The following is an 18,651-nucleotide window of genomic DNA, read 5'->3' as shown; positions in this document are numbered from 1 at the left end:
CTTTGTCCTCCAAAGCTTGAAGTTACTGACTTAATGTTAGTGTCAGCTGGCTCAAACAATCATAATTTAATGTCCACCACATTTAATTTCTGTCAATTTGATTTAAGTGAGCTCCAATGACATTTTCTACTTGGCAAAATTTGCCATGGGACATCATTAGAATGTGGCTTTTGCTAAAAACCACTAAAAACATGTATTAGCCAAAAGACATAAAAAATCATGGGAAATATGCTACCAGACACCCAACTCATTATTAATATATTTGGTTTTATTGGACAACCACGTGAAATGATAGACATGCCCTTGCCTCTTTATCCCTTCAATCCGAACGGATCGGGAGCTCATGCGTGTGGCCACCCTCGACTCTCACTCGCTCGCACGGAAAAGCAGCAGGAAGGAGAAAAATGGAATTTTGCCATTATTATGAGAGGTGGGCTTCGCTAGTTTACCATCCCGCAACAGTATAGGTAGGTGTTAAGGCGATCAGATCCTATGGTCAAGGTTTAAACATTTTAAAATATTCGATGGACACTCCGTCAGAGGATGGATGGTCTGTGAATACTTTTCTGGAAAGCTAACAAGTTCTGCTTGGGCTCTGAGTGAATTGACGGAACCTTCCATGGCTCTTGACGGACGGTACGTGGGTGCTCCGGATGTTCCATAGAACGTTCCGTGGAGTTGGGACTGTCTCCCGTGCAAAATGACGGACACTCCGTAAAGAACTGGTGCTCTCAGGTTCTCTAGAAATCAAATTTAATTATTGACGGATAGTCCGAGAATATTTATGGATGATCTGTGGATTTATTTACAGTGAGGACTAAAGGTTGGGTTGTGAATTTTTGGCTAAGTGGTGTGTTGATGGACACTTCGTCCAAAGTGACGAACACTCCATCATCCGTCGATAGAACCTATGTTCATCGTGTTGAGTTTGATTCAAATCTAGTTTGAGGGTTGGGTTCACTATGCATGTGTGACATGTTTCTAGGTTTGTTTTGGTGACACGATAGGCTAGTGATGGCTAGGTTTTGGGCTCTAGTTATCAAGTGCAACTAATGATTTGTGAATCATTTTATTCATGATAAAAGAGAGATAAACCATGTGATTGGGCAATGAGAACTTAGCTCTGAGAATTTGCGGACTCTATATCACCCAGAGCAAGGGCCTTGAGCAATCTTGATTCCAAGCATAGAGAGATGGATTTGGCCATTCATGATGTCTCTTGCAAAAAATCCATGAAAATTCATTAGAGATAGATTAAAGTGTTGCATTAGGTGGTTGAGCTAGTGGTGACTTTGATCTCACCCTTGAGATGGTGGAGAGATCACCAAGCTCCATGCTTCATCCATGCATGAAGAGATTGAGAGCTAGGATTTGAGAGATGATTTCAAGAAAAATGATGTGAGAGCTCTTGAGCTAACCATGGATGAAGATTGAGATGATGATGTTCTTGCTCTTGACTTGATGCTGATCTTGCTGCCCTTTGATCCTTCCCTGCTTCCTTTCTTTTCCTTCATCCTTGTTCCTTTCTCTCTCTTGTTCTTCCCTTGTTCATCTTTTCTTGAGAGAGAGAGAGAGAGAGAGGGAGGGAGGGTAGAAAATGAGAGAGTGAGTGAGAGATGGGGCTGGCTCTACTGAAGGGAGTCACCAACTCGTGCTGACAAGCTGGTCCCACCATTGGAGTGGAGAACAACTTACTTTCCACTCAATCCTGCTGATTCAGTGAACTGACGGACAGATCAATTCCCTGATTTTGAGAATTTGATGTAGCAAAAGGGTCTTTGGCATTGGGGCCATTCCTTATGTTCTTGAGATTGTTAAACACAATTGGAGAGATAAAAAAAGGTTGATTAGCATCTTCTAGAGATTATTTCTTGAGAAGTTGACTTTGGGTTGACCATAGTTGACTTGGGTTGACCCAGGAGAGTTGATGAAGTAATTAGCGAATTTGGAGTCCTTGTCCTAATAGAAAGCACCAAGAATTTCCTTAACAGAATGATAAAGTAATTCTTGGGTGTTCAGAGGTCTCTACGAGGTCATCGAGGAGGTTCTAGTTGAAAGTTTTAGTTAGAACGACTTTGGGTTGTGATAATGGCCTATCCTCCTAGTCTATTCGCATCGACAATGCGTGAGAGTGATACGCCTTCCACCTTTTTTCAACTCATAGTAGGCGAACGCAATAGCCAACTATTTAAGTTGAGCCAATTTCTTATCAACTTCTCATACAAGATTAATCATTCATCACATTAGCATTTACTATCGGTATTGGAATTTATTTGATTTAAATTTACCAAATCCAGTCAAATCCAACCCAAATGGCTAGCTTATTATTATTACCACCTGCAATTTTCAGCGTACGGACAATTTGCTAGTTCATTATCATATACAATTAGGACACGATGGAAGCCCCTATGGGGTAATACTTCATGCGCCATTCATGAGTGGCTTCTTCATCTCCCATGCGGTGAGACGGGACACCCGGACGTCCGCATTCCCGTTGTTGAACACGTAGAGGCGAGCGTTCTTGCCGATGGCGAGCGACGGGTAGACCCTGGAGAGGATGCAGGTCTTGCCCCCGGCTCCAAAGCTCTCAACAACCGACCGGTCGATCTGCAGAAAAAAGTAATCGCCACAGCTGAGAAAACATAAACAGAGGATTTGTTACATGAAAAATTGTTTACATGTACTGCTACGCATACCAAGCTTCTCAGCGATATCTTCCCATTTGAAATGTCCGTGTCAACAAAACCGGCAAACGTCGGGCGGTACAGGTTTGGGTTCAGAGACGACCTGTGCGCGCGTGCAACAAACGGAAACAAGTGCAAGTCAGTGCAGCACATACGTGTAACCACAGCAGCTGCATCTGCATGGATGCTCTGCTCTGCTATTTGTAGGTGAACACACACGAAAAGCTAGCTCATGGCCGGTGGCCACAGCCGCGAGAGACGATTGATGCCGGTTTGCGCGCAGCACTTACTTGGTAGGGTCGTTGCACATGAGCACGACGGGCTTGTTGCTGCCGGCGGCCTTGAACACCCTGAAGAACACCGCGGTCCTCTCCTTCAGGTTTGCGGAGGCCAGCACCCACAGGCCGAACGGGCCCGCGCCGCCCTTCACGTCCGCGCCCTTGACGCCGCACAGCCTCTCGGCGTCGTAGGCGAGCGCCGGGTCCTGCGGCTCGGCCCCAGCCAGGGCCGACGACGACACCTCGAAGCTCACCTCCACGTCAGCCTGCACAGCGGAATAGGAAGCGCGTGTTAATTTGGTTGGTTCCCAGCCCAGCTCAGGTGACGACCCACCCACCCCACCTGCACGGCTGCACGGCGACACGGATGAGCAGTTTTCAGGAAGGCAGTGAATGGTAGCACTAGCTCAGGTGATCAACTTGTGTGTGCAGACTGTAGAGCACTGGTGGCGGATAAGATAACATGGTGCAGTTTTTCAGGAAGGCAATCAGGATCGGATGAGCAGTTTTTCAGGAAGGCAGTGAATGGTAGCACTAGCTGTGCTTTTCCTTTTGTGATAAGAAAACATTTCCAAGCTAGCCCAGGTAATGAGAATATACGAGCGGCAAAGTGAAAATTAAAGGATTACAAGTGTTAATAAGCACACGGCTCACCTGTGCCGCTTGTATCCCGGTCACTTCGACGTGCTGCCCTGGCCTAATTACCCTGTCCTTGAGAGTGGCCGACTTGCCTCTGAGCGCCTCCACCTCCTCGATGGGCCACTGCAGCAGCTGCTTCCCGCTGGGGTCCAGCCACACCGTCCTCGGAATCGCCTGAATTCCGGCCCACCCTTTGGCCACGTCGTCGGCGGTGGTGTCCGACTCGTTGGCCCATCCCCAGAGGATCCGGCGCCGCTTCGCCGGGTCGAAGAACGTCTTGGACGCGTAGAAGTTGCCGTAGTCGTACCGCAGGCGGTGCTCGTCGCCGGCGGGGTTGTCCGGCACGTACCGCTCGGCCTTCCGGTCGTACGTGCCGACGGTGTAGTAGTCGTACCGCCGCAGGTCGAGGCTGTTCTTGAGCACGTGCTTCACCCGCGGGCCGGACGACACGGAGGTCTCGAGCCCCACGAGCCGGCCGTCCGTGCTCACCGGGTAGAAGTCCGGGCACTCCCACATCCCCGTGGCCGCCGAGTGCAGCGGCCGCCGCACCCACGTCCACCGCCTGAAGTCGCGGCTCCGGTACACGTACGCCACGCCCCGGGCGGCGGTGGCCCCCGTCACGCCGCCGATGAGCAGCCGCCAGTGGCCGTCGCCGTCGGCGGCGCGCCAGGCCGTGGTCGGGTCGCGGAACTGCGTCGCGTTGATGCCGCCTTGCGGCACGATGATGGGGTTGTAGGACGGCTTCGCCCACTCGCGGAGCAGCGGGTCGGACTTGTTCTTTGGGTAGGCCACGTTCTGGACCTGGTAGTTGATGTTGGGGCGGTTGATGCCCGTGTACATGATCACCGGACTTCCGTCGGGGAGCACGGTCGCCGAGCCGGACCAGCAGCCGTACCTGTCGGACGGGATGCTAGGTCTGAGGGCCGTCTCTAGTGCCACCCAGTGGATGAGATCTCGTGACACCGAGTGCGCCCATACAATGTTGTTCCACACGGCGCCCTTCGGATTGTACTGGTAGAAGAAATGGTACCACCCTTTGTAGTACATGGGCGCTGCATGCAGTTTCGTCAATCGAAAACCGAGTCCGTAAGTTCTAGTAGTATTTACTTTCTTTCCACTTAATACTAGAGCACCAATCGAAATAAATCTGGAAATATGGATGCATGATAACAGGAAAATAAAAAAGGTTGGGAAATCGACTTACCGTTGGGATCTGCCGTTGCAAAGTTAGGCCGCCGATCGATGCAATCAGAGTGGAGAGCACAACACGTACACCGAAAAGATTAGAAGATGAGTTAGAGCCAAACCTTGACAGCTGACAACAAACATTGTTACTAAATTAAGCAGTAAATGGTTGCTCTACCAGACAACAGCATTCAGATCGAGCATAGTAGAACGTACTAACACTGGCCACTATATGACTCTAGTGCTAACACATGAACACAATTTTTGCACTAAAACAATTGTTGACGCATAGTACGTACTAAAGTTGTTTTCGCTGGGCTGACCCTTTAAGCATTAAGCATTTTTTTAACTCTCGTAATTTCTGTCATAACTATAGTTAAGGCTACAAGCGATAAATCAAAACCCTGAACAAGCCTATTACTAGCCTCTCTTATTTCAGGAGATGCATGTATCACCTTCAAAAAGTTGGCTGGTTGATTAGTTAGTAGCTTTACATTACCATTGATCCAGTTCTTGGCGGGATGGAAGTGGTACCCCGTCCTCAGCTGGGGGTTGACGATGGACGGTGGCACCTTCGCTGTCGCAGCTTCGGCCTCGAGGTTCTCGTGGTCGTGGACGACATGCGAAGCTCCTGCGAGCTGCAACAGCAGCAACCACGCCCAAGCAAAACTCACTACAAGTGCTCTCATTGCCCTCACTCGCACACAGATCAGGTAGCACGAACAGGTGAAGGATGCAACAAAGTGGAGGACGGGGATGCTATTTATACTGTGCAGCCGCAGGCCGGAACGTGTTAGATAATCCACTACTAAAGGAAGGCGGCGCCGAAAAGGCTTCCTACTATGGTACTATAGCCACTGTAGGGGCAGGTGCCGAACGGCTCACCTGCCTCACTGTAGCCATGGCAGGGACAGGCGTAAAAGTCAGTCCTGCTGTGTTATCTAGTCACTGTTGCAGCAGGACAGCTGTACTAGGACTACATGAGTAGAGTTGTATATATAGTTTGCCATTGCAACTCAACAAAGAGAGTTCAGATTTACAATCTCCTATACAGGGCTCCGGCCAACGCTGGTGTCTCTGCTGTCTGTGTATGCTCTGTTTTTCTCTCTTCTTCTACCTCTGACCATAGTGTGTGGTCGGACAACGTTTATCGTGCTCGGCCGTGGTCGGCAAGATTGGTGAGTGGTTGACTCACCTGAGCCGATAATCCTGTGGGCTAACAAGTGGTATCAAAGCCGTACAAGCGTCGTCGCCAGACTAACCGCTGGCGATGACGGACGGTTCGGAGATGGGCGACAGCAGTGGCATTGTTGTGGCTGCCCAGCCACGACAGGAGGTCGTTGTTCACACGGTGCAGGAGGTCAGCGACACCAGTTGGCCGACACTGAATCGCACCAACTATGGAGAGTGGTCGGTGACCATGAAGGTCAAGCTCAGAGCTCAACGGCTCTAGAATGCTGTTGACAAAGGCACCGAAAATGAGGAAGATGACATGTCAGCATTGGAGGCTATCCTCGCTGTTGTACCGGTGGAGTACAGGGAGCCGTTGGGGGCAAAGAGCTCTGCTAAGAAGGCGTGGAAGGCAATTGCGGCGATGCGCGTCGGTTCCGACCACGCAAAGAAGGCGATGGCCCAACTTCTGAAGCAGGAGTACGACAACCTCAAGTTCAAAGATGGTGAAACGGTGGAAGATTTCTCCCTCTGCCTACAGATGCTCATCAGCAAGCTGAAGAGCCACGGCGTCACCATCGATGAAGAGGAGGCAGTCTCCAAGTACCTTCACTCCGTGCTAGCAAAGTACATCCAGATCGCTCTCTCCATAGAGACGATGCTGGACTTGTCCACCCTCACCATTGAGGATGTGACAGGCCATCTGCGGGCGGTGGACGAGCGCCTGGAGCAGGCGATAGCAACAAAGGACAATGGCAAACTGCTGCTGACAGAGGAGTGGCTGCTCGGAGGAACTCCGAGGTAGCCTCCTCCAGCCACGGTGGCGATGGTAAGCGTCGTGGCAAGGTTTCTTCGGAGAAGAAGAAGCGGGTCGACCCCAACGCCTACCGGCGCTGCAAGAAGACGGGCCATTGGGCATGGGAGTGCCCAAATCGCAAGCAGGAGAAGAAGGCTGAAGCTCATCTGGCGCAAGCTGATGATGATGATGAGGCCACTATCCTGATGGCGACGTTCTATGCACTGCACGACGTCGAAGCTGAGGAGAAGGGGGAGGTGACGACAGCAGAAGGACCTGGGAAGGCGCTGAAAGCTGTCAACCTCGACGAACCGCGCGCCCAAGTCCACCTCGGACATGTGGGTGGCGAGTAGAAGCAGCGGTGGTATTTGGACTCTGGTGCCAGCAACCACATGATGGGCTCCAAGGCATCCTTCTCCGAGTTCAACGACGATGTTACCGGTACGGTGAAGTTTGGTGACGGCTCACGGGTGGCAATCCAAGGGCGCGACACCATCATCTTCAGGTGCCAGAATGGGGAGGACCGCGCGCTAACGGATGTATATTACATCCCGCAGCTGCGTTCTAGCATCATCAGCATTGGTCAGCTGGATGACCGCGGTAGCGAGGTACTGATCAAGGACGGAGTCCTCAGGATCAGGGACCAGGAGCAGCGACTTCTCGCCAAGGTGAAGAGGTCACTGAACCGGCTGTACCTACTCGACCTGAAGGTAGAGTAGCCGGTGTGCCTAGCGGCAAGGCACACCGAGGAACCGTGGCTGTGGCATGCCCGGTTCGGACATCTCAGCTTCAACGCGCTTGGTCGGCTGGAGAAGATGGTCCGAGGGCTACCCCACATCAAGCACGGAGGCGAGATGTGTGACAGCTGCCTGGCCAGAAAGCAAAGGAGGCTACCGTTCTCAAAGGCAGCCAAGTATCGCGCGGGGGACGCTCTCGAGCTCATCCATGGCGACCTCTGCGGGCCGATCACGCCAGCCACAAATGGTGGTTGGCGGTACTTCCTCCTGCTCATGGATGATTGCAGTCGCTACATGTGGCTGCAACTCCTGACGAGCAAGGACGAAGCAGCGACGGTGATCAAGAAGTTCAAGATGCGCGTGGAGGCCGGGAGCGGCAAGAAGCTCTGCGTGCTGAGGACTGATCACGGCGGCGAATTCACTTCGGTAGAGTTTGCTGCGTACTGCGCGGATCAGAGTGTGGTGCGACAACACACCGCGCCATACTCGCCACAACAGAATGGCGTGGTGGAGCGACGGAACCAGACGGTGGTCGGCATGGCTCGATCCATGATGAAGGCCAAAGGCATGCCAGCAAGGTTCTGGGGTGAGGCGGTGACCACGGCGGTGTTCATCCTCAACCGCACTCCCACCAAGGCCCTGAAGGTCAAGATGCCGTTCGAGGCTTGGCATGAATGCAAGCCGAGCGTGTCCTTCCTCTGGACATTTGGCTACATCGGCCACGTCAGGAAGACGAAGCTGATCCTCACCAAGCTAGAGGACAGGAGCACACCGATGGTGTTCCTAGGCTACGTGGAGGGTACCAAGGCATACCGGCACTATGACCCATGCGGAGACAAGGTACTTGTCTCGCACGACGTTGTGTTTGACGAGAAGGCGGCTTGGGACTAGACTAGTCCGAGCATGGGGGAAGCTGGCGGCTTCACCAGCACCTTCGTCGTCGAGCACTTGGTCATCCACGATGGTGGAGACGATGTGGAAGAGGTGTCGAGCACTCTGGGAGGGGTGCCGAGCACTCCAGCAATAGAGCCGAGCACTCCTAGGGCGGTGCCGAGCACTTCGGGAGGGATGCCAAACACTCAAGGAGGAGTGCCGAGCACTCCTAGAGGAATGCCAAGCATGCCAGGAGTGGAGCCAGGAGGTCCTGCAGTGGTGTCGACCACTCCAGGACGGGTGCCGAGCACTCCCGTAGCGGAGCCAAGCAGTCTTGTAGTGGTGCCGACCACTACAAGATTGGTGCCAAGCACTCTAGGAGGGGTGCAGACCACTCTAGGAGTGGTGACGAGCTATCCAGGAGTAGTACCGAGCACTGCAACCGGGGTGTCGAGCACTCCAGGTGATGTGTCGAGCACTCCGGCGGAACAGGGAACTCCATCGATGCCGTTCGAGTTCGTCTTACCTCCAACTGACATCACTGAGTTCGTGGATGCCTTCCACGAAGGTGAGGAGGTGCGGTTCCACAGGCTAGATGACATCATCGGTGGCATAGGGGCCTCAGGCCTGGCTGGTCGGCTGCTCAATGACCAAGAGCTGCTGCTCATCAGTGTAGAGGAACCACCCACATTCATACTGGCGGAGCGCGATGGAAACTGGCGACGGGCGATGCTAGAGGAGATGAAGGCGATCGAGGAAAATGAGACATGGGAGCTCGTTGATCCACCTCCAGGATGCCATCCGATCAGCCTATAGTGGGTGTACAAGGTCAAGCGGGACGAGCTCGATGCCATTGTCAAGCACGAGGCGCGCCTCGTCGCCTAAGGCTTTGTTCAGCGTGAGGGCATCGACTACGAGGAAGTCTTTGCGCTAGTAGCACGCATGGAGTCTGTCCGTTTGCTACTAGCCTTGGCAGCAGCAAAGGATTGGCGCGTCCATCATTTGGACGTTAAATCAGCCTTCCTCAACGGCTAGCTTTCGGAGACGGTCTTCGTTAGGCAACCTCTAGGTTTCGCTATCAAGGGAGCGGAGCACAGGGTCCTCCGACTGCACAAGGCGCTCTACAGGCTGCGGCAGGCCCCATGAGCGTGGAACACCAAGCTTGACGCCACGCTGGGCGAGCTTGGGTTCACAAGGTGCGTAACTGAGCACGCGCTCTACATGCCGCGATGGGGGAAGGAGGAGCTCATCGTCGGCATGTATGTGGATGATTTGATCATCATCGGCGCACGTGCGGTGGACATCGGTAGCTTCAAGCGCGAGATGGTGGCTCGTTTTCAAATGAACGATCTCGGCGCACTCTCCTACTACCTCAGCATCGAGGTGAGACAGGGGAAAGAGGAACTCACGCTCGGTCAGAGCGCTTATGCCTTGAAGCTGTTGGAGCGGAGCGACATTACTGAGTGCAAGCCATGCGTGACTCCGATGGAGGAGCGGCTGAAGCTGACGAAGGCCAGCACCATGGCAAAGGTGGATGCAACACTCTACTGGAGCATCGTCGGCGGTCTGTGCTACCTAGTCCATATGAGGCCGGACATTACGTTCGTCGTGGACTACTTCAGTCGCTTCATGGAGGATCCCAGAGAGGATCACTGGGCTACGGTGAAGCGGCTACTGTGCTACGTCAAGGGGACGGTGGATCAGGGGATCATCTTCCCCAAGACCGGCAGGAGTAGGCTACAGCTCACTGTATTCAGCGATGTAGACATGGCGGGGGACATCGACGGATGACGGAGCACCTCTGACGTGCTCGTCTTCCTCAGGTCGGCTCCAATTTTATGGCTGTCGCTGAAACAGAAGGTGGTGGCGCTGTCTACGTGTGAGGCAGAGTACCTAGCGGTGGGCACAGCGACGTGCCAAGTTGTGTGGTTGCGCCAGCTGTTGGGCGAGCTGACCGGTGCAGAAGCTCACCCACCAGCACTGATGGTGGACAACTAGCCTGCCATCGCCCTCGCGAAGAATCCGGTTCTCCATGACCGGAGCAAGCACATCGACGTGAAGTTTCACTTCCTCAGGAACTATGTCGATGAAGGGCAGATCGTCATCGAGTTCGTCAAAACTGGTCGGCAACTCACAGACGTCCTCACTAAGCCGCTCGGACGTCTTCGACTCAAGGAGCTGAAGGAGATGATCGGCATGGAGGGGGTACAAGGGATAACAGTAGCATTAAGGGAAGAATTATTAGATAATCTATTGCTTCCTTGTGTGAACACAAAGCAAGGGAAGACGGCGCCGAAAAGGCTCCCTACTGTGGTACTGTAGCCGCAGCAGGGGCAGGCGCCGAATGGCTCACCTGCCTCACTGTAGCCACGATAGGGACATGCACAGAAGTCAGTTCTGTTGTGTTATCTAGTCACTGTTGCAGCAGGGCAGCTGTACTAGGACTAGATGAGTAGAATTGTATATATAGTTTGCCACTGCAACTCAACAAAGAGAGTTCAGATTTGCCATCTCCTATACAGGGCTCCAGCAAACGCTGGTGTCTCTGCTGTGTGTGTATACTCTGTTCTCCCTCTTCTTCTACCTCTGACCATAGTGTGTGGTCAGACAACGTCTGTCATGCTCAGCCGTGGTCGACAAGACTGGTGAGTGGTCGACTCACTTGAGCCGGTAATCCTGTGGGCTAACAGACCGCTGATCGGCTGCTTCTTCTCGTCTCACAAGGAGATATATTATATGCCTAAAAAATATCATAAATCTGTGGATTTTTTATTGACGAAGAATAAATCTATGGGTTGACTCTGATCAGCCTTGTCTGAAGTTATACATATCTATCTTTAGATTGAAGTATATTTCATTTTTTTCTTTCTCTTAGATAAAGAATATTTATTTTTTTCTTGGGAAGGTCTGTTGACCATTGTATCTATTTGTCTGTCTATCTAGCTATAGTATTACAGAAACAAACTTATCAAAAACCACCTCTATGTCATAGGAATCTATCCACTCCATCCCATAATAGGAACATGTCTTCTCCATCCCATCATAAATGTATTCCCTCCGTTCAAAAATAAATGCACATCACGCTTTCTAAGGAGTCAAACCTTTTAAAGTTTCAATCAAATATATACAAAAATATGTGCTAATATTTATGATGTATAATAAGTATTATTAGATTAAGCATTGAATATACTTTCATAATGAACTTATTTGTAGAGATATAAATGTTGATATTATTTTCTATATTCCTAGTCAAACTTAAAAAAAACTGACTCCTCAAGAAGCGAGATGTGCGTTTATTTTGGAACAGAGGGAGTAGTCATTTATTATCTCTATCCTGCAAAAGAGTGACATTTTAGCTTTGTCGGAAGTCCTCAATTTCAACCAAATTTATAGAGAAGAGTATCAATATTTATGACTAACTATTTTTGACCAAGTTATTGAAAGCCACCTTTTTTATAGTCTATGCCTTATTCATGGTGTAGAAGGTGGAATTTTATCTAGCTGATTTATAAAAGTGACAATATATATGTTATTAAAAAAGTATATTTACATGATAAATTTACTCACCTCCATCTTACATTGTTAACACATCTCATTTTTTAAGACCAAACCCAAATACTAAATTGCTCAGTCTTCACCTTCGCTCAGTGAAATGGGCCGGGAAATAAATCAGCAAACAGTCAATTACACACGAGCTTTAGGCCTGCTGCAAACTCCCACCCGCCTGTTAGGGACGACGCCTGGAGAGCCAAATTAGGCCCAAGAGGTCCAGCCCTTTGCGCCTGCACAGTTTTCCTCATTAGCCAACTGATCCGTTGGAAGAAAATACTATTTTGAAAGCTGTACTGTAGCAACTTGTGCCCGATTTTCATCTGCACCCAAAACAGCCCAGCCCAAATTCCCAAAAACATTGAAAGCTGCCAAAAAATGAATCTTGTGCAAGTGCAGCTAATAAATTCAGTATTTGTTGATTGATGAATGATGATTATACGACTTCGCCTGGCTGATAGTCGCTTCCATCCTTATTCAGGTGGCTAATTAAGGTGCTGTTGCAGTGTTTCCACCAACAGAAATGTTGCCTTTTCATTAGTCCTTCAGGAGGTACCACCGCCTCAGATTCTAGTACATGAGGCACAGTACTAATTTTATAGCTTTTTTATTGAAGAAATTTTATTTAGCTTTTGCTAAAGTTTTACACTCAACTATCTATTATTATTACTCCATTCTGGATCAACAAAATTTCTGGGCCAACGTTTGATCTGGAAAACTTGGGCGCCGTTGCGCGTCAAGATCTTTTTATGGCTGGCATTTAGAAGGAGACACTGGACCGCTGACTGCCGTGCCCGCCATGGCCTCGACGCGAGAGAGCAATGCTACCTCTGTGATCAGGCGACTGGAACCATTGATCATATTATAGCATGTTGTCCATACACTAGGGAAGTATGGCATCACATCTGCCAAGCTCTCGGCCGACAGCTTCCACCGGCAACACCAACAATTCACACCTTCTGGCGATGGCTGCGATCGTTGTGGACCGGCCAGTAGCAGCAAGGCCTTGACACCTTCTTCGCGCTTGTATCGTGGACAATCTGCAAGGAAAAGAATGCTCGATGCTTCGAGGATGCCTACACCACGGTGAGCCAGCTGATGCCGGTGATCAAGGCAGAGACAGATACTTGGATTTAGGCCGGGGCACATGGCCTCGAGTATTTGGCGACAAGGGCTATGCTATTCAGTTGTCATGGTTGTCACCTTCAAGATGTAGCCTTTTAAATCTGTAACCGGCTTAACGCCGGAACACTTTTGTATGTTTAAACTCTATCTACTGAATACAATGATGCGCAATCCTCTTGCGTAATCAAGAAAAAAACTATCTATTATTACAAAGTTTTGGCCACTAAGGATGCTGATGAAGAGAAGCTCTAAGAAATCAACAAAAGTGTAAAAGACTATGAAACTAGCAACAAACTAAGCTCTAGCCTATTAGAAGACCTCTACCTATTTTTAGGAAAATTCTGAATTGTTGTAGTCTTCATCACTCGGCGTACCCACTTCAAATTTTGTTGGCCCAACTTCTTTTAAAGCATTGACTAGAACTGCATCCCCTAGGTTTCCCTAAAAACAACATGTAAATAAGACTATAATTATTTTTTTTTGTCGAAACCATATAGACTACAAAGAAAGCACATGCTCCCACTCAAATTTGAGATCGTAGCTTTGGATCCATTTGTTGTAACCATATTTGAACAAAAATTCATATCATACCTTTGGATCCATTTATTGTAACCATGTTTAAAAAAAAACTCATATCAATTGGTGGTTGTAAGCCAAATTCTATGGACAATCCTTCAAATAAATCATGCTACGTTAAACTCCAAAAACAATTGTTGGATGATTCTTTTATTGTAAAAAAATAATACTTTTCATCACCCTTCCTATTTTATTTTAGGAGATCGTCTTTTGTCAAAATCACCCCTTTGTTAAGAACCAAACAAATATCTTGAACTTTTAGGGGTACTTGAGCTTCCATAATGATTTGTTTAGAGGCACTGCAATTTGGTTTACTATTCTTTATACATTCGCAAAGTGAAAATCCCTATTAGTAAGGGTCTATTAATAGAATCTAATTGTTGATCGAGTTGCACAAAAGTCACTTTTATGACCAATTCCTGTCTACTTAAGTGGTTTGTCATCACTAGCATTCTACAAAAAGAAATATTAAGAGGTGTGGTGCTAAAAACGTGATCAACTATTGCATGTTTCTTTTTTATAATATTATATAAACATAGATATTACTTTTTACGGTGAAGTTTCCTAACCACTTACCCTCTCTGCATCACAACCTAACTTTGAGCACCACAATGAAGGTTAAAGGTGGAGAACTAGCTGTGAATCTCCCAGCTTCTAATACGTTAACGTTGTACCCAAAGTTTCAAATATGCAATTCCAAAGAAGTTCTTGCCAAACTCCAACAGTTGGCCGGTGGTGATATGGTTATTGTGTTGATATGATATGGTTATTGTGTTGGTGCTTCTTAATTGCAAGGCCAGGAAACGGCTCATGAGAAAATTTTGCGTGAGGAACTGAACGATCATATAGTGCGTGAGCGTGAAGCATTTTCGTTCATTTCCGTTGGCCGGTGGTGAGCTAGCGTTTGTGCGAAAGGAAAGAGAGCCTAGCTAGTGCGAGCTACCACATGAACCTCTGAAAGGAATGGACACGGACGTCGCATCAAAAGATTGGAGAAGTGACCGAAATTGAGGCCTTGTTTAGTTGTCCCCTAAAGTTTGCTTTCTATCACATCGAATGTTTGACATATATATGAAGTATTAAATATAGACTAAAAAAATTAATTGCATAGTTTACGACTAATTTACGAGACGAATCTTTTAAGCCTAATTAATCCATGATTTGATAATGTGGTGCTACAGTACACATGTGCTAATGATGGATTAATTAGACTTAATAAATTCATCTAATGGATTACCGATGGATTCTGTAATTTGTTTTTTTATTAGTATTCGAATACCCCATGCGATATCACATGTGATACCCGAGGGTCCTGAATTTAAAGGCCTTAGAAAATGAACATGGTGGAAGGACAACGACAACGAACGAACGACAGGTCCAGTTGACGGTGTGCTCGGAAAGTCGGAAGATTCCTTGAGGGTGTCTTTTCCCTATGTATCCGAGATAATACACTGGCACTTCTTTTAGCCGCGCGCCTAACTGTTACTTATTTCAGTTAGACCCAGCAAAAGTTGTGTACCTCGCGTAGCTCGCTGGAGTTCGGCGTTGGCCCAATTGACTCCGAAGGTAACAGACGAAAATAATAAAGGTAAATAAATGGGCATAATTATATGGACTTTACTACACTTGCAGGGGTAGAAAGTTCTGTCCGCGCGCACGCCTCCTTTCTCGCCTCACGTGCGCCTTCTCTTCTTCCCCCCATGCTCCCCAACCGCCTCCTCACCCCGCCCAAGGTCGCCTCCGCCATTGTCGTCCTCGACCACGACCAACCGGTTAAGGCACGACCCGACCTTCTTCCTCCTCACGCGCCCACTGCCCACTGTCCCCCTGCCCACCACCCATGGCGACCTCCTTCTTCCCCTCCCACCTCCCGCCGCCGCCATGGGCCCATGGCCATGAGCGCCTCCGCTCATAAAATGAAGAGAAAGGAGATCACAGTGACAACTTTATTTTATTAATTGTAGATATCAATTGGGCCAGCAGCCGTACTTGTCGGACGGGTTGCTGGCCGGGCTCGATCGCCGGCTCTAGTGCCACCCAGTTGATGAGGTCACGTGAGACCGAGTGCGCCCATACGATGTTGCTCCATACGGCGCCTTTGGGGTTGTACTGGTAGAAGAAATGGTACCATCCCTTGTAATAAAACGGAGCTGCATGCATTTGTTTCATAGGATAAAAAACTTCATAATCTCTGATGCATAATGATTGTACAGGAGGAATTTATAAGGTGGGGGGCAACGTCGACGTACCGTTGGGATCTGGCGTTGCGCCGACGCATTCAGAGCGAATAACAGCCCGCAGAGAAGATAGTAAAATCGAGTTAGAACTAAAGTCAACTAACCACTGGAAGAAGCACTGTGTTAAATTCGGGAAAAGAAGAGCAACAAAAAAAAAAAGTGTCTGATACGATACTCCTGCCAGAGAGTTGGTGATTTCTGTCACAGTTGAGTTGATGAGTTAACCAGCTGGGGCTGGCTGGGCTGGCCAGCCCCCTCACATGGATACTATTTTAATGAACCAGACAGCAGTACTTCTCTCTCATATAAACGAACCAGCAACAATACGAATTAGCCAACCGAACAGGCTTAAGCCAACTAGCTAGTTTATATCGTTGCTGGTTTGTTTATGTGAGAGAAAAATACTGCTGGCTGGTTTATTGGAACCGTGTCTATGTGAGCTGGCCAGCCCACCCAGCCAGCCGGGCCCAGCCGATCACGACAGTCATGTTGTCTGAGCTCGTGATTTCTGCTGTGACAGGCATGTTGTCTGAGCTGCCAGACCTATCAAACTTAATTAATTCAGGCTTAAAGTGACAACTTATAGGACCCTGAAAAGACTTAGGCACTTACAGTAGCCTATTGATGAGTTTTTCAGGTGATGCTCAACGTATATTATTGGTCATAAAAAAAGTGTTTGGTTAGTCTACATGCATGACCTGTCTAGTGTAGTAGCGTGTCACCCTGTGTACAGCATAAGAAAAACACAACACTTGTGATTGTGACTATTGGTTCCTTTAGTCAGTAGCTAGGGACAAGGTGTCTGTTACGACCAAGGCAAGTTGTATAGATTTAGGCGAGTAGCAGTAATCAGAAAGGAGGAAGAAGAGCAAGCAAGGGGGCGGGTTTAGAGGAAGCTTGCAGGAGGCAAGTCAATTGTTATAAGTTTCTGATTACCCTCTCTCCTCTAACCTATTACACATATATCAGATTCCCAGGTGGACAGCTGCTTCACGCCTTTGCCCATTCGTCCCCGCTGGTACGCGTGCTCAGCACCCTTGCTCTGCTGGAATGCCTTGGATGCAGCCCAGGCCCATGTGCTACGGTCTCCTCTTCCGAAGTCAGACGCGGTTCCGCATCTTGGGCCGTAACATCCCCTCCCCCTTGCGCGCCAAGCCGACTCCAGACGGTGGCGCGAGGAAACTACTGTCGGAGATGCTCCAGGTCCTCCCATGTGGCTAGAGAAGCTGGTAAATTAGACCACTTGATCAGTCCCTGAGATATTGAACGCGTACCTTTGAACACGGATCGGACTTGCAAAATCCGTTCAGGAATACTCCAAATAACATTTGCTGAAGGGGGTTGCGCTGTGACAGTATGATGAGCACCGACTAACTTTTTCAATTGCGACACATGAAAGACCGGATGCACAGATGAAGAGGCAGGCAGCTCCAACTGATAGGCCATGGTACCCACATGTGCAACCACACGGTACGGTCCAAAGAATTTGTAAGATAACTTCTGATTGGCGCGCTGGCTCAAGGAAGACTGAATGTATGGTTGAAGTTTGACAAACACCCAATCGTTTACCTCAAAGTGACGCTCAGACCGATGTTGATCGTCATACTTCTTCATGCGTTGCTTTGCACTGTTGAGATGCTGTCGAATTACATCAGTCATAAGAGCTCTGTCAGACAACCAGGTGGCCAAATCTGTCACTGGGACATCCGGGCTGACAGCAAGCCCAAAGTGCCGTGGGACATAACCATACAAAACCTCAAAGGGTGAGCGCCCGAGAGCATAATGCCAATTGGTATTGTACCAAAACTCAGCTTGGTCCAGCCACTGACGCCAAGTGCGACAACATGCATGAGTAAAACAGCGGAGAAATGTTTCAACACATTGATTCACTCGCTCCGTTTGACCATCAGACTGTGGGTGGTACGCCGTGCTCATACGCAACTCCACACCAGCCAATTTGAATAACTCATGCCAAAAGTTGCTAGTAAAGATCTTATCCGGATCCGAGATGATAGCTTGGGGAAGACCATGCAGTTTATATACTTGCGAGAGGAATAGCTGAGCAATAGAGGCAGCAGTGAATGGATGCTTGAGGGCCAGAAAATGAGAATACTTGGAGAACAAATCTACCACGACCAAAATGCAGTTGAAGCCTTGTGGAGACGGAAGCCCTTCAATGAAATCCATCGAGATGACGGACCAAGCCCCGTCAGGAACCAGAAGGGGTTGCAACAGACCTAGAAGTTTTGATTGATCAGGTTTGGCCTGTTGATAGACAGTGCAAGTAGCAACAAAAGCATGAATCGCTGACTTCATCCCTTGCCAAGCAAAGATTTGTTTGAGACGGCGATAGGTAACAGCGACACCGGAATGTCCACCAATAGCTGTTGAATGTACTGCTGCAATCAATTTAGTCTGCAGTTCCTTGCTGTGACCCACCCAAACTCGATGGTTATAACGGAGCAGACCATCCCTCAATGTGAAAGGAGGTACTGCATCAGGTGTAATGGATAGCTTAGTAAGGAGTTCTTGAGCACGGACATCCTGTGCATAGGTGGAAATTACTTCCTCAAGCCACTGCGGTTGATAGACTGAAACCGCAGCAAGCTGAGATGTGGGAGTGCAAGACAAAGCGTCGGCCACGCCATTGTCAGCACCCTTGCGGTACACAATCTTGTACTGAAGGCCAACCAATTTAGTGAACACTTTCTGTTGCCAAGGAGTGTGCAAGCGTTGCTCTGTGAGCTGCACAAGACTACGCTGATCAGTAACTATCTGGAACTCAGCATGCTGAAGGTAGCT

General features: G+C 49.0%; 2 protein-coding genes across 2 annotated transcripts; one reads left to right on the top strand and one right to left on the bottom strand.

The window, feature by feature from the left end:
* Positions 1–2,322: 2,322 nt before the first annotated feature.
* Positions 2,323–5,478, bottom strand: LOC136496654 (beta-fructofuranosidase, insoluble isoenzyme 2-like). The gene is made up of 6 exons (XM_066492381.1): positions 5,286–5,478; positions 4,806–4,814; positions 3,617–4,653; positions 2,975–3,228; positions 2,697–2,787; positions 2,323–2,607 (listed from the first exon to the last, which is right to left on the bottom strand). Exons 1-6 carry the CDS (start codon positions 5,473–5,475, stop codon positions 2,422–2,424), a joined length of 1,767 nt encoding a protein of 588 aa, XP_066348478.1. The 5' UTR covers positions 5,476–5,478; the 3' UTR covers positions 2,323–2,421.
* Positions 5,479–9,583: 4,105 nt separating this feature from the next.
* Positions 9,584–10,153, top strand: LOC136495767 (uncharacterized mitochondrial protein AtMg00810-like). The gene has a single exon (XM_066491601.1). It carries the CDS (start codon positions 9,584–9,586, stop codon positions 10,151–10,153), a length of 570 nt encoding a protein of 189 aa, XP_066347698.1.
* Positions 10,154–18,651: the final 8,498 nt, after the last annotated feature.

Source organism: Miscanthus floridulus, chromosome 12, assembly GCF_019320115.1.
Source record: "Miscanthus floridulus cultivar M001 chromosome 12, ASM1932011v1, whole genome shotgun sequence".
Classification (NCBI taxonomy): domain Eukaryota; kingdom Viridiplantae; phylum Streptophyta; class Magnoliopsida; order Poales; family Poaceae; genus Miscanthus; species Miscanthus floridulus.
This window is presented reverse-complemented; position numbering and strand designations above follow the sequence as displayed.